The sequence below is a fragment of the Patella vulgata genome, chromosome 3, assembly GCF_932274485.2.
Source record: "Patella vulgata chromosome 3, xgPatVulg1.2, whole genome shotgun sequence".
NCBI classification, from domain to species: Eukaryota; Metazoa; Mollusca; class Gastropoda; family Patellidae; genus Patella; species Patella vulgata.
In genome coordinates, this window is record NC_065881.2 from 88,963,860 (window position 1) to 88,976,656 (window position 12,797).

The 12,797-nt window shown below is 36.0% G+C and overlaps 2 protein-coding genes across 4 annotated transcripts in view; one reads left to right on the forward strand and one right to left on the reverse strand.

The window, feature by feature from the left end:
• The window catches only part of LOC126815042 (probable phospholipid-transporting ATPase IIB), a 36,293-nt gene extending 34,817 nt beyond the window's left edge, over positions 1–1,476 (reverse strand). The window contains exon 1 of the mRNA XM_056099532.1: positions 1,376–1,476. Within this exon, the coding sequence (XP_055955507.1) occupies positions 1,376–1,434 (59 nt within the window). The 5' untranslated portion in view covers positions 1,435–1,476. The remainder of the gene's footprint in view (positions 1–1,375) is intronic.
• On the forward strand, positions 1,255–9,864 carry LOC126814285 (restin homolog). 3 transcript variants are annotated; one of them, XM_050539366.2, is made up of 6 exons: positions 1,255–1,274; positions 3,505–3,691; positions 4,228–4,308; positions 6,197–6,386; positions 7,592–7,736; positions 8,309–9,864. In XM_050539366.2, the coding sequence occupies exons 2-6, from the start codon at positions 3,586–3,588 to the stop codon at positions 8,537–8,539; spliced, it is 753 nt and encodes a 250-aa protein (XP_050395323.2). In that variant the 5' UTR covers positions 1,255–1,274; positions 3,505–3,585; the 3' UTR covers positions 8,540–9,864. The 3 variants fall into 3 exon arrangements, with proteins under 3 accessions (XP_050395323.2, XP_050395321.2, XP_050395322.2); XM_050539364.2 differs by lacking the exon at positions 1,255–1,274 and adding an exon at positions 1,693–1,846; XM_050539365.2 differs by lacking the exon at positions 1,255–1,274 and adding an exon at positions 1,693–1,846 and having other exon boundaries at positions 7,610–7,736.
• The last annotated feature ends 2,933 nt before the right edge of the window (positions 9,865–12,797 follow it).

Sequence of the window (12,797 nt, forward strand, 5' to 3'; positions counted from 1 at the left end):
TTTTATACATGTAGTTCAAAGTTTTGTTTTGTCTTTAATACACTAGGATCTGGAAGTGTTGTTATATAACCTGTGTTCTGGTTGATGTGAGGAATTAGCCAATGAAATGGTCTGTTACGTCGAGTTTTTGGCGTGCGGTGCATGAATCTGTGGGTATCCCAGTAGAAACATCAACGCTGATTAATAAATTAAAAGTCTGACGACATAAGGATCAAAAGTCGCCCTTATGGCCTCTGGCACGACATCCCACTACAATTGGTCAGATCTTCAGGTAGTTGAGGCTATTGAAGGTATAAAAAAACAAAACGAAATATAGATCTGTATTTTAATCAGATCGTACCAAACCAAATCTATTTATTTGTCACAAATAATTTAATTAATATTATATAGTCGGCGGTAACAATGAATCATTAAGCGTTTGGTCGGCGGTAACAAGTATTTGGTCGGCGGTAATTATATTACGGTCGAAAGTCATTACAATGCGGTCGGCAGTAAAAAGTATTTGTCGGCGGTAGTCGGCGGTAAAAAGTACCACCCGTTTTGCCACAGTCTCTGTTAGTGTTAAAGGACCTAAGTCCGTAACTCAAAATCCTCCAAAATCTTCGACATCGAAAACACGAATTATTGGTCAATTTAAATCAACATTGATGATGTACATGTATACTTACCGGGAAAAGATGAGCTTCTGATATCCGATATTTAAGATAAAATAATTTTTTTAACATTGGTACACGAATCGTGTACCATAATGCGCTTCAGCCCCAGTTGTATTGAGAGACTCGAGGGACAAGGCTTGACACATTGCACCAAATCAAATGGAGTTATGTAGACTAGAATAACTAGACGCTAGAAATTTACACTCGATTGAGATTGCTGACTTATTTCGCCTAACATAACTGATTTGAAATTGGACTAAAAACGGAAACCATTAAATGTAAATCAGTTTATATACATTCATATTACAGTATTATATGCGTTGCGACCCACTTTTGTGAATTTCTTGGTCCCAAATGTTAGCGATTTAGCTCCTTTAAGATTATGCTTTAAAAACATCATAAGTTAAGTGACAATCTTGATGGCAAAATTTGCGGAAAATACTTCAATATGCTGACTGTGGGGAAATCTACAATAGTTACAATAGCCTCCTACATCAATGAATGTTGTGTAAATAAATCACTATTCTTGGTCTACTCCTATAAAGATCTATCCAACCAAAAACACCACAACTGTCACCGAGTCAAGTTTGATCAGCAGCGTGTGGTTGTTCAGTCCAGGTTCATTTTACATTTCGTTTCATATCGATTTCTCGTTCCGACTTTCTTTTGAAGGTATTTTGAGAGTGTTTGTATTAAATAGCGGAAGGAATGGACAATACCTGGTACGACGGGTCACTTTTAGAGTTGGTCTGCCTAATGAAAATCCAGCAAAACTCATGAACAGCAGCCGATTGTGTCATCCATAAATGACAAATTCTATTTTTAGAATATTTGCAGGAAGTAAATAAATAATGCCCCCTATGTAAATACATTTTAAATACCTCAGAACACAAACTACTTTTATCTTAAATATATGACAGCTCAAATTAACATATACTTTTACAATTAATTTGGGTGAAAAACTTTAAAAAAAGATCACAACTCTGCTGTATTCATTTATCATGAATTTATGAATTGATATAAGGGACCTTACCTCTCCGGAACTGACTTAGAAACCGGAAGCTCTGCAGGTGTCATGGCGTTCTTGACAACATAAACAATTTTTTTAGCTGAGCAAGTTTAAGTTTAATAAAACATCCTCATATCTGCTTTTGGTGGAACAAACAAAGATGAAACCACTGGGCCACAAGGTTTGTTGCGGTCCAATAATTTACTCACTTCTGACACTGTCACTGAACATTCTTTTTTAGGGCCTTACTTCATACTTAGTTAAGTGAAGAATCAAAAACTCCCAATTCAAGACGTTGAACTGAAACTGAAAAAATAGAAAAATAATATGTAACAGGCCTTGCCTGAGTAGAGCGAAGCTGATGTGATTGTTGTCAAATAAAACCTTCATAATAAAGTTTCCCCAATTGAAAAAAGAACAAAAAGGTGTGAGGATTTTCATTGACGTCAAAATTATCTGACGTCATTTATTCGACGCGTCATAGAAATATTTCTTAGAGACCCAAAATCTCGCTTGGGCGAGATTTGGTAAGTTGACATGCGCTGACATGCGCATTGACAGACATGCGCATTGCCTGTTTTCCCCAGTGTATCCGGTTCCTGTCTGAATTTTTTTTTAATCAACAGTCTGTGGTTGACATTTTCAATTACGCTCCTGTGTTACCGGAAAAGAGCTTTGCTCAAGCACCGCGCTTCGCGCGATGCTTTAGAGCTTCGCTCTATATTAGAGCAAAATAAAATTAGTTGAAGATCTAATTAATAAAAAAAGGAAATTTCTTAAAATTAAAAATCTCAAAAGCACATATCACTTCCATCATGTAAACGTGTTTTTCATTTTATATCGACAAGTCGGACAATCCATGGGGAGAAGCACCCATATTCCAGTACAGGCATATATCCAGACTTGCTACCTTAAACTTTAAGTGTGAAGGACATAAATGCATGTGTGATAAATTAAAACAGGATGTTTTTGCATGGCGTGTAATTTTAAAAAAAGTACCAATGAATTTCGAAATTGTAGCAGCAACTGCACACGTTGGTCTTAGGCTACACGACAACAGGATTGGATCGATTTGACTCGTACACATACAGAGTCACTTCTTACCGTCAAGGGTCTCGATAACCAGATTTTAATCGCATTTTGTGAATATAATCTTGCCCGGTGCTAATCAATTTGCATACTCCTCGCAGTGTTAAATTTGATAGACCTAATCCCACTCAACACTGCCATAATGAAAGCAAATTTCTGTTCCAAGTTATGACTGATCAGTACCATAGTCTGATTAACAACCAATACCTAACTGCGTAACAATACCATTCAGGTTTAAACAGAGCTCCAAATATGTAATGTTACATCATGACTCACGAAATTTATTACGCCCAATTAACCAGTGCATAGCACAATATTGCAGAAAACGAATGTGTGACAAATGTGCAAGCAAAACAGCTATAATGTAAACAATACTGTTTGGTGACGAACAATACTTTCACCATTTTTTATACATTAAATCACTGTCCAAAGTTTTAGGGAAGACCCCAGATTAAATGAATGACTGTCATGTTGCTGTACTTTGGAAAGATTTGATTGAACAGGAAGAATAGACACACTCCCTGAATAGCTCAAGTATCAGAAGCCAATCCAGCAATGACCCGAGAGGGATTTCTCGGGCCATTGCTTCAGGAATATGATCAATTTGCTACAAAGTAGCTAACTTTATTCGTACAAATGCTAATCAAAGATTTTTCTTCTTGTATTTCTCACATGGACAATTTTATTTCCCATTTTTTTAATTAACTGTTATTACAGTTGATGATTTTCACAAACAATTTTGTTTTTCAGAATGCCAGAGATCCATTTCAATGTAATTGTTCTGTGTGTGTGAATTTCTGGAAGAATGTATTTGGAAGTTCTGTTAGTGGAATGTTTGCCTCGTATGAGACCCGATTGAGAGAGTCAAGTAATTTGGGTATTAGAATAGATGACATGATGAGAATAGGAGACAGAGTTTCAGTTCACGGAAAAACAGGTAGGCCACCGTGATTAAATTATTGGTTGGTTGGATTGGTTGGGGTCAAAACAATATCGAAATAGATAATTGAAAGTAATCTCGTCATTTGCGTTTGGATATATGAATTCTTAGCGCTTTATATATGACGATATTCTTCTTCTTCTTCTTCTTGTGAACACAAAGTTTTTGATAGAATTTATAAAATTTGTTGAGATTGTTCATTTGGGAATAAATAAGGACCCTATCGAATTTCAACATTTTTTTAATATAAATTTCCAACATGTTTTGTGTACCTCGGACAAACTCTTCTCAATGATTGTGATTTTTTCTCAATCTGACATTTGGCCACAGATCCATCAATAAATCAGCTGATTATGAACCAAACAAAGTTGATGATTTACCTGTATATAGGTGTATAGTTTACCTGTGTGTTTCCAGGTGTTACCTGTAAACGAATATCTACCTATATATGTTTACCTGTTAGTTTCCAGGTGTTGATGTTATTATTTGATTATCTATATGATTACCTGTATATGTTACCTGTATTTTTTCAGGTATTGTAAGATATGTTGGTTTTATTGACGATAATCAGGTGGCACCAAGACTTTATGTTGGCGTTAAGTTAGATGATAATGGTAAGAATAACTTTAGTGACCATTAAGGGTTGCAGGCTACCCGAACATATGTTTTAAAGCTATTGAATCAAAAATGATACAACTATAATAAAAGTCCACTTATTTTATTTTTTTTTGTTGGTGGTGGGGGGGGGGGGGGAGAACGAGGCGAATGGTCCAACATGGGGCTTTAAATCATTATTAGGTCTATCATTGAGTTAAGTGATGAGATTTCTATTCCCTGCTTGTATATGTATGTGACAAGGAGTAGAGTCACTGGCATCATGGGTTATCTCTAGGTCCTCCCGTTTCTACTCACTGTTAAAGACTCAGACGCAAGCAAATTAACGAAATAAAAATGGTCCATATGTTAGTCCTGAAATGACCTAGTTTGTGTGAAGTGCAAATCTGTGGTGTTTTGGTTTTTTTGCTTGGGTATGCACAATAAATCGCCATTCAGACCCAAATCATTCAAAATATTCTCAGAGGAGGACAGTGATGGGATTTTGCCCGTATATTCCGGACATGTCCGATGCTATTTTCCAAACGTCGTAAATTGTCCGACCAGGAATATGCCGAATCGGACATCAAGACATGGTAAATAATATTCAAAATTCGAAAATTAATATAGTGTACTGAGTGTATAACTACCACTCAACCCGATTATCGTTGATAATAGGCTGGATTGATTAGGAAATTAAGTGATCAACGTATTTATCGCTTTATACGGTCTATACACATACCTTGATTAACTACTTAATCTGTCTTGATTGGCTGACTTAATTCTTTGTCGGACAATTCATCAATTCAATCCTGAACAGAAGTCATTGCTTCTCCTTTGTCAGACTATATATCAATCCAATAAACTTAATCTATGTGATTAACCCGTGATTTCTCCATTGTCTCACATTTTAATCTCCTTGATGTCGACCGTAGACATTAGTCATATATGTCACATATCCTAATCGTATATAACACCCCAAATCAATATACATTGTGTCCGATAACCTGTCTGTGATATTTCTTCAGTGGAAGCCGAAGTTAAATAAAGCTATTTCACACACACGTAAAATGAAAGTAGAAATCTCACGAGACACGTGGAATTAAGAGGTGTAAACGTGCCGAATCTAATACGTCTGATGTCGGGAGAAAAGAATCTATTTTGATGGCATATTGTCGGATTTATGATCATATTTTGAATGGGGTTTATGTTTTTAAATAAATAAATAAATACGCTAAAAAATGTTGACGAATATTTCGATTGGAATAACGTAAGTAGTTACGGTAATTGTTTTAGACGAGAGCGCATGCTTAGAGTCGAATGAGATTTTTTAGCAGTTGCAGGTGTCACTCGCTCGTTGTATTATAGAGCGACGTTTACTACGGTTTACGGTCAAATAAATTTCGGGATGTCATTTTTTTACCTTCCGTATATAAATCGAAACAGAGTATAAGACGAATGCCGGACTTCGCTGAAAAATGTATCGACTTGTGACCCGAAAAATACGGTAATTTTGGGGGAATTGAAACCGGTACGGATGGGCAGTAGTCGGTACGCTTTCATTCTATGGTATTACGATGTCATGTAATTTTGTAGGAATATTATTGACATAAATTTGAATACCGTACGGGAATTGAATGTGAAAAATAACGAGGTGCACCTATTTTTTTTATTACGTATGAATTTGAATATTTTGTTGACACGTGATTCTTAATTGTGGTTTGAAAACGCCTGCTTAAATAACGATAAGAGTTATGTCCCTTTATTTTCATGAAGAAAATGTCTGACAACTAAAATTTTGAAATCCCATCACTGGAGGAGGACCCCCACTTTCCCCCCTCCCTCCCAACCGAAAATACTGTGGCTGCAACTGGACTCATATTGATTGTTGTTTAAAATTCATTTCAGTAAATTCGTTAACCAATGGATTATTTGAAGGAAAGAGATATTTTTACTGTACACCTGGTCACGGGATTATGGTACCTTATTCAGAAGTAAAGCGTTTACGTCGATATGTTAAGGTTCCAAGTTTAACCGCTAATTCCATGTTTCCAAGTTGGCAGCAAGTTCGACAAGGACGTAAAGAAAGACAAGAAAAGTAAGTTTGTTTTGACTAGGCCTTTGTGAGTAAGACATTGGTCCAGGTGTTGGTAGAGAAACTTGAGGGAGATTTTCTGGCATGGTTCAGTCGTGCAGGACGGAGGATTTGGCAAGGGACAATGTATGGTCGTTCGAATGGATGAAAAAAAAAGGCCCTTGCACAATGATGTGCATATAAAAAACCTTGATAGTTGAAAGTTGAAAAAAGAGTACGTTCATAGTGCCACTGTCCAGAAAAAATTTCTCTGAATGGTATGAATGGCAAATTTAGTCAATATTTGACATACACTGCAGACCATGTATAGGATATCATCAACACAAGCCAGTGTGATCATCTTTTATTTTCACTGCAATCTTTTGATTTACCTTTTATTTAATCCAACTTAAAGATGGGTTCCCGCGTACAAACTGGGTGATTTAATGGTATATATGGACTAAAAACATATTCAAACTAATTAATTTGTCATAATTATGCATCAAATCCTTCTCAAACATTTTAATTGCGAAGGAATGCCCTGCTATTAAAATTTGATCAAACCAGGTCATGTTTACGTCACGTCTTGGAAGTCAGAGGAGAATTCATTGTATACATAAGACGATGTTGTCTTTAATAGCTTACTATTTATTACAAATATCGAATCCTAATTAAATTCTCGGATTATCCACTACCCGCGTCTTTTTCCGTCATTTTTATCTCAGAAAGTGTTGTACGTCTAACTCTTCATGGCGTTTATCAACTTGTACATCAAGCGCTCAATGTTCGCGTGTGACCTTTGACATCATGCGGGCAGAAATTCTTAATCGTCGGGCTGTTGATTAGGGGAACCCTTACATTTTTGTCCTGTATACGCTCCATGAGTAGTTTTCAGGGAATCCAGTATTTTTCTAGTAAGATTGGATATCTCTGCTTTCCATATATACCAAAGTTGCCATACTTTTATTGGAAATAATCACCCGATAAATACTTTTCTGGGAACCCATCTTTAATCCAAGGCAGGAGATTATGTCCAGGTGATACTGATTTTTTTTTTTTTTTTTTTTTTTAATTAAATGTTAAATCATGAATTTGAGTACATTTTAGGGTGGATAATTCATTGAAAATGTTAGACTTGTTACAATTGTATAAACAATGATTTGTTGTATGAAATGATATAATTCTCTGACTGTTAGAAACATATTGAACTTTCTTTATGTCCATTACAGACTCGATTCATTCTACAGGACCAGGTCATGTTCACCCCGATGTCGCGATACATCACAACGACCAGCTCAACACGCTTCCTCCTTCCACCATTCCAACGAATATCTTCCTCGTTTTACAACTGATAAAAATGATATCGCATACAAGGTAATATTAAATGATTATATTATTCCCCACCATAAATAAATATCTCCAAATATTTTGACAATTATACCACAATATTTATATATACTTAAACATACATTATACAAGAGCTAAATCTGCCAATTGCAGGTCATTCTTTAGGTCTGAAAATGTTATCTAAATTATTAATTAGACATTAATTAACTTATCCAGACTATAATAATCAACTCTCGATGGCATCGCTAGGCTGCGATATTTACTGGATTAGAACCCGGTCTGCTGCTTCTGATTAAATAAAAAAATGGATAATCGAGACTATGTTTTTATCGTACCGACTTTAGTAATGATGACCAAGGCTAGGCCCAAAATTCAATCGCTAAATACTCGCTTCAATCGCTAAATACTCGCTTCAATCGCTAAATACTCGCTTCAATCGCTAAATGCTTGCTTCTGTGTGGATCAATTTGACTGAAATTTTCAGAAAATCCCCTTTACATTATCTAGTTTTTAACTATTATAATGAGAACTGCCAGCTCTTTATCTAATCTCCAATAATGTATCTTTAAACACACATGTTTCCAATATTTCCGTTTCAGGATAAATTAAAATATCAATCTGGGAAAGAAAAACGTGAAACTCTGGAAAAACTGGATGAAGAAAAAAGTATAAGGAAAGAGAAACAAGGTTTAAAAAAGTTGTTCGGGACGGGGGAACAGGCGGAAAGATTACATGAAACACTGAAATATCTACAACGAGGCTATGAAAAAGGTGAAGAGGAGCGATTAAAGTGCCAACGCCACCATGCTTCGTACGACGTTGATCTATAAATCAAAACAGTCTGTGATATTTTTTTTGTTTAAAACATGACTGTGATTAAAGAGATGATTAATTGATTCAATTAAAACTCATATTTGCTTCCTAAATATGGTGCAACTTGATGTATAATACAGAATTTACTATAATGCCTATCTATCAATGGCTTCCATGATGCCCTAATATGTCTTTCACCTGTTTAATTATTTCTTCTTTGATTGGCAATTAGTAATTGAACATATTAACACAAGGTACAATTTTATGGATACACAATTACAGAGTTTAATACTAAGCAACGTTTCGACGAGGATATTCTCGTCTTTATCAAGTGACACTTCGATGATGATACTCTCGTCATTATCAATAGTATTAATCTCAGTAATTATGTATCCATAAAATTGTACCTTGTGTTTAGTAATAAATCATGGGAACTTCATTGATCAATACAAGGACTTAAAGAAGTAAAAACCTGTCTGATTCCGATCCAAATAAAGTGTTGAATCAGATTGATTTGATGTTAATTTTGATTAGGGATGACATAAGCTCTATATAAATGTGTTATATACCCTGGGAAAAGGTTAAACAATGGCCAATAACTTACTGGTTCTAGATGTTCTTCAAAACCCAATCTTCTTTTTTCCCCACATCATATAAATTATGCTATACATGTATATTTGTGAGAGGACACAAATTTATTTTGTAGGCTGTTTGTAAAGGCATTTGAGAAAATTTCCATTGAACTTTTCATATTGATGCATTTTTATGTTATAATGTAATTTCTATTGATATCATGTTGCTAACTACAATATTATGTTACTAATGACAATATTATGTTGCTAACGACAATGTTGCTAACATCAATATTATGTTGCTAATTACAAAATTATGCTACTAATGATAAAATATTATGTTGCTAATGCCAATTATATTGTGTTGTTAACTACAATATTATGTTGCTAAAGACAATATTATGTTGCTAACGACAATATTATGTTGTTAATTACAATATTATGCTACTGACAACAAAATGTATGTTGCTAATGCCAATATTATGTTGCTAACAACAATATTATGTTGCTAAGAACAATATTGTGTTGCTAAAGACAGAGCTATAAACCTTTATATGATTTCATTGATGTAAATACACCAATATGTGCATCGGTGCCGTTTCATAAAGCACTCGTAAGTCTTAAGCATGCATAAATTTATATTTCACTATAAAACTCTGTTGAATTTACGTACATGTAATTCTAGGTTAACCTTTGTGAAACGGGTCCAAGAATTTATAATTAATAGATATCTGTGATAATTAATTTATAAATAAACCACTGTGATAAGATATTGGTTGTATTCTTTTATACCAGTCCACACATTCTACATATATGTTCGAAAAGGGGACATAACTTGATTTTCATTCTGTCCTTCGGATCAGGTCAATTGTGTGTCATAGCAGTAAAATAGGTCAGTAAATCAGTTGAGTATTCATCAATAAATCAGGTCACTTAAGTGGGTGTGCATCAGTAAATCAGGACAAATGTGGTGTCTCATCTGCAAAGTGGGTCAAACGGTGTGTACCATCAGTAAATCAGGTAAAAAGAGGTGTTCCATGAGTAAATCAGGTCCACAGAGTTCCCTACGATTCAGTCAAATCAAATGGGGTGTACCATCAGTAAATCAGATCAAATGGGGTGTACCATCAGTAAATCAGATCAAATGGGGTGTACCATCAGTAAATCAGATCAAATGGGTGTACCATGGCTATCAGTAAATCGGATCAAATGGAGTGTACTATCAGTTAATTTGGATCAAATGGGGTGTACCGTCTGTAAATTGGAGCAAATAGGGGAATACCACCAGTAAATCGGAGCAAAGGGGGTGCACCAACAGTAAATCAGAGCAAATGGGGTGTACCATCAGTAAATCGGAACAAATGAGGTGTACCATCAGTAAATCGGATCAAATGTGGTGTACCATCAGTAAATCAGAGCAAATGGGGTGTACCATCAGTAAAGGGGGTGCACCAACAGTAAATGGAGTGTACCATCAGTAAATCGGATCAAATGGAGTGTACCATCAGTAAATCAGATCAAATGGGGCGTACCATCAGTAAATCAGATCAAACAGGGTGTACCATCAGTAAATCCAATCAAATGTGGCGTACCGTCAGTAAATCAGATCAAATGGGGCGTACCATCATTAAATCGGATCAAATGGAGTGCACCATCATTAAATCGGATCAAATGGGGTGTACCATCAGTAAATCAGAGCAAATGGGGTGTACCACCAGTAAATCGGATCAAATGGGGCGTACCATCAGTAAATCGGATCAAATGGGGCGTACCATAAGTAAATCGGATCAAATGGGGTGTACCATCAGTAAATCGGATCAAATGGAGTGTACCATCAGTAAATCAGATCAAATGAGGTGTACCATCAGTAAATCAGATCAAATGGGGTGTACCATCAGTAAATCAGATCAAATGGTGTGTACCATCAGTAAATCAGATCAAATGAGGTGTACCATCAGTAAATCAGATCAAATGGGGTGTACCATCAGTAAATCGGATCAAATGGGGTGTACCATCAGTAAATCGGATCAAATGGAGTGTACTATCAGTAAATCAGATCAAATGGAGTGTACCATCAGTAAATCAGATCAAATGAGGTATACCATCAGTAATTATCAGTTCCATAAATAGAGTTCCCCATCATTAAATGGGCTGTAGCATCATTAAGTTGGGACAATTTACCATTAGTAAATATGGGCGAGTGGGGATCTTGAGTTCATCGGTAAATTCGATCGAGTGGGGTGTTTCTGTATCACTAGGTGTCTGACTATGTCAGTAGTGTCAATAGACCTTATTCACAAGGAGGGGATCACGGTGGCTAAGTGGGTAAGGCGCTGGCTCGCTAGCCTGGAGGTCGGGTGTTCGATCCCTGCATTGGCCGAGAAAGTTCATCCAGATTTTCCGGCGTGGTTTCCCCTTGTCAGTGATGCAGGACGGAGGGCCTGACAAAGACAGCTGTCTAGTCATTCGGATGAGACGAAAAACCGAGGTCCCGTGTACACATTGGCGTGCACGTAAAAGATCCCTTGACAGTTGGAATTCGATATAAGAGTAGGCCGTAGTGCCGCTGTCCGGGCAAAATTTCCCTCATAGCACACTGTATGGCGTATGCCCGTCTTCATTAGCTCAGTTCGGAGCAAAACAGTAGGACGTTAAACCCCATTTCATTTCATTTATTCACAAGGATCAATCAGGATGAAAATTATATTACACCTGACCTGTTTGTGAACTGCCCTCATCATAACAACTATTAGTGTGATATTGAACATGTATGTATTTGCTGTTGTTGCCAGGTGATATAATCTACCTGAAACTAACGCCCCACCTCATCCTAACAGATCATATCATTAAAGTGTGTTTTATCCTACCTGATGACAGACAGGTGATATAATTATCTACCTGAGACTAACGCTCCCAACCCCCATCCTAACAGATCAAGAAAATATAATTAAAGTGTGTTTTATTCTACCTGATGACAGACAGGTGATATCATTACCTGAGACTAAAGCCCCCCCCCCCTCGATCCTAACTGATCAAGAGAATATAATTAAAGTGTGTTTTATCCTACCTGATCACAGACAGGTGATATCATCTACCTGATGATGACAGACATGTTGTGACAATAAAAGATGGTAGGATGTCGTTAATATATTGAGATAAGATAACAACAAGTCAACAGATGCTTAAAGATATAATAAAGTGATCAGCTACTTTCATTTTAAATAGACAATAAAGGAAAACTGTACATAAAACAACAAGACAAAACAAACAAACAATAGACCATTATAAATGCACAAAATATATATCCGATTAGTCTATATATAATTGAATCAGAAAATAATTAACATATACTATTCAAAAAAAGTAGGGGATATTTGATTTTTAAGTGTTATTAAAGTCACCTAATGAAACTGACGAAGAAACAAATGACAAAATGAAATGAAGTTCACATTCATCGATTTATTCCAAATAATCGTTAGACTAAGTAAGGCACAGACTGACCATTATAAGGGTAAAATGATACCCGGGGTCAAACAGCAAAGTTACCAGAGCATCAAAACCAAGTCAGTAACGGGTAAATCCTCCTCTGTTTGCCAAACAAGCATTGATCCGACGTGGCATACTCCTAATGAGACGTCTAAGGTCATTTTGGTCCAGATTGTCCCATTCCTGTTGCAACGCAGCAGCAAGTTCTTGGACATTG